The 3,203-nt window shown below is 50.1% G+C and overlaps 1 protein-coding gene across 1 annotated transcript in view; it reads left to right on the top strand.

Moving 5' to 3' along the window:
* Window positions 1–2,282: 2,282 nt before the first annotated feature.
* The window catches only part of LOC103606447 (pirin-like), a gene marked incomplete at its 3' end in the record, with an annotated part of 41,010 nt that continues 40,089 nt past the window's right edge, over window positions 2,283–3,203 (top strand). Inside the window, exon 1 of the mRNA XM_008591038.1 lies at window positions 2,283–2,431. Coding sequence (XP_008589260.1) covers window positions 2,299–2,431 — 133 coding nt within the window. The remainder of the gene's footprint in view (window positions 2,432–3,203) is intronic.

Here is a 3,203-nt window from a genome sequence, read left to right as displayed (position 1 = left end):
CTTCCTCCAGGGCCTCCCCTTTATGTGGCGTGGGTTATTACAAGAATGGTGACCTCTGGGTCATTGATCTTACAGGACAGGTGGCTTCCACGAAGCAGGAAGTGGAAGATGTCAGGCCATTTCTGAGCCATACCTAGAACTACAACAATGTCACTTCCACCATATTATATTGGTCAAAGTAGCCACAAGCTCTGCCTAGACTCAAGAGGAAGAGAAGTAAACTCCACTTTCGATGGAGGGGTGTCAGGGCCAGAAGAAGAGCATGTGCAATGGCAGATACTGTTTGGGCCATCTTACGAAAACAGAATGTTCCAAAGGAATAATAAGCAATGGCTCTGGGCAACAATGTGTAGGTGTGACGATTGCCATGAGGGGACAGACATCAAAGGCTTTCCAGAGTTAGTGACATGGAAACTAAGAGCTGAAAGATGAATGGAGATAAGACCGATCAAGGAGAGGGAAAGAAAGCTCCAAATAGACACAGACAGCTAACAAGAGGAAGCATGCACATTCCAGAGGCTGAAAGAAGTTCAGCATGGTGGAAAAAGGATAGAGGGGGTGTGCCCGTTTGTGTGTGTGTGTGTGTGTGTGTGTGTGTGTTTGTACTTAAGTAAGCATGTTGAGGGTGAGACTACTTCAAGAATATCAGAGAACTTTCTCCCGAGGGTAATGAGAAGCCACTGAAGGTTGTAGACAATTGTAATTCCTGCAACTTGCCTGCAACTTGGAGAATGCGTTAGCCAATGGGAAGCCTGAAAGCAGGAAGAGTAGGGTGGCTATTGGAGAAGATGGATGGTGGTAAGTCAAAATGGGAGGGACCGGATGTATTTAATAGCTAGTAGGAGTCAGAATCCACAGGCTTTCAAGGCAGAAGAGTGAAAGGGGAGAGCTTGCATTTCAGGCTCAGGCAATTGGCTGAATGTTAGCTTTCTTTGGTAGAGAATGCAGAAGCGTTTACTGAGGACTGCAAAGTGCTGGACAGAAAGCCCATGTTTCTACTTTAGTTGGAGGCAGTTGTAGAAGTAATTATAATGATATAAGCAATAATATTATTCCACAGCACTTTTAGTGTTCATATGTATTATCTCGTTTAACCTTGAATGACCTAAGTAAGGAGGGGACGGTGGGTTTGAGCCCTACTGATATATCAGGAGCCCAGGGAAAAGACACTGTTCCTCAACTAACCTGTTCTTTTAGAGCAGGGATCTGCAAACTAGGCCCGCAGCCAGAATAGGGAGGTAGCCCACTACCTATTTTTGTACAGCCTGAGAGCTAAGAATAGTTTTTACATTTTTAAGTGGTTGAAATAAAAAATATCAAAAGAATTATATTTCATGACAAGTGAAAAATATATGAATTCAAATGTCAGTATCCGTTATTAAAGTTTTATTGAACTATAGCAAGCCCATTTACTTACGTGTTGTCTATGGCTGCTTTCTTGCTACAAAGGCAAACTGGAGCAGTTTTGACAGAGAACACATGGGGCCTGCCAAGTCGAACATATTTACTATCTGGTCCTTTACAAAGTGTGCCAACCTCGTTTTAGAGATGCCACTTTCTTTCCTTTCTTAAAACCAGGCAGTGAGCCTTCTGCTGTTTTAGAGAACAGAAACTGCAGCCATGCCCGTGCCTCTGGTTAATGATCTTAGCCATGAACTAGATCCTTCACTGGCTTGTGCCAACTCCTTACTCTCTCGCGAAAACTCTCCAGCGCCTGCCCACTGTATTCCAGCCACATCCAACCTCTCAACCAATTGTGTCCCCGCTACAGTGTGCCTTCTCTTGAGGCAGGGACAAAGATGTTCTCATTACAACCCCGTGAGGTTGGTACTATGATCATGGCCACCCTCATTTTACAGGAGTCACGTGAGGCCGAGCCACCTGCTCAAGGTCACGCCCCCACGGAGTGGTGCCTCCAAGGGGTGAAGTCAGCGTTCGTTCGAACCCCTGCATCCCCGTGCTGCGGGTTTGGTGGCAAGCAGACTCCAGCTAAAGACAGGTTTTCCACGAGACCGAGTTGGGGGGCCTTTGCCCCATCAGAGCTCTTGCCCGGGCCACGCGCCTCTCCTGGAGCCCAGCGCACCCCCAAATTGCCCGAGCGCGCATCTCTTCCCGGCGGGAGGGGCGCAGAAGCCACAGAGCAGCAGAGCTCGCCCGGGAGAGGCGGAGGGCAGAGCGCGGAGCGAGAGGATCCGCGCGGGAGGTAAACAAGGGAGTGTCGCCCTCGCCCGGGCCCCCGAGGAACGGGGACTCCCGCCTCCCCCCTCCCCGAGGCCGTCGGCCGCAAAGCGCTGAGTCATGGTGAGGCCGCTGGAGTGGCACCCTCCGAACCTGCCCTCCCTGCGCTCGGTGCCCGCTCCGCGCGTCCCCCAGCCCCGCGGAGGCTCCAGGTGTCGCCGCAGCCTCGTTCCCGGGCCGCCGCTGCCGCCGCGTGAGTACCTGGGGCCGCTGCGCAGGCGGGCTGGGTGGGGGCATGCTGGCGATCGGTTTGCAAATCCTGCCTTCCCAGCGCGCTTTAGTCTCCTGCTTAAATAGTACATTGAAATTTGGGGAAAGCGGTAGACAGCTGCTTTCGTTTCTGCAAAGCACTGAGATCTAAGTACCTCATCGGTTTGTTTGCTCACATGCGTAGAATTTAATACTAGGAATCTGGAAGGCCCCAGAAATAGCCTAGAAGTGGGTAAAAGCACTTTTTAGATGCTTGTGTATAAATGGTGACAGGCCTGTGCTGCTTGAGTATCAAGCTCATTTCTGGGCCCCACATTCCTTCACCCAATAAATTTTTATTGATTACCTACTGGGGCAGATACATTTTAGGATAGGCCTCCACCAACTGGAGGATATTGCGGGATAGATCCCCTCTTAATAACAGCAGTTAACATTCTCATAGTACTAACTGCACCCCTTTCAGGTAGGCAATTGTTACTCCCATTTTACAGATGGGAAGGCTGAGGCACTCAGAGCCTCACGTCACACGGCTGGTATGTAGTGAAGCTGGGATGCAAACCCAGGCTGTCTGGTGCCAGAGTCTGCATTTTGCTAAAGCACCTGTCTTGGAATCTTTGAAAGAATTGGTTGTGTTTTGCTTGAAGAAGAGGTTTAGGGGACTGGGGGTACTGCCTGTAAAGTGGAAAAGTGGGTTAGTTCTATTTGTTCTGTGATAGTCCCCTGGTTAGAACTTAGCCCCGCCCCCCCCCCCGCCC

This window comes from Galeopterus variegatus, unplaced genomic scaffold, assembly GCF_000696425.1.
Source record: "Galeopterus variegatus unplaced genomic scaffold, G_variegatus-3.0.2 Scaffold6596, whole genome shotgun sequence".
NCBI classification, from domain to species: Eukaryota; Metazoa; Chordata; class Mammalia; order Dermoptera; family Cynocephalidae; genus Galeopterus; species Galeopterus variegatus.
The sequence above is the reverse complement of the archived record's forward strand: the minus strand, read 5'-3'. Positions and strand labels throughout refer to the sequence as shown.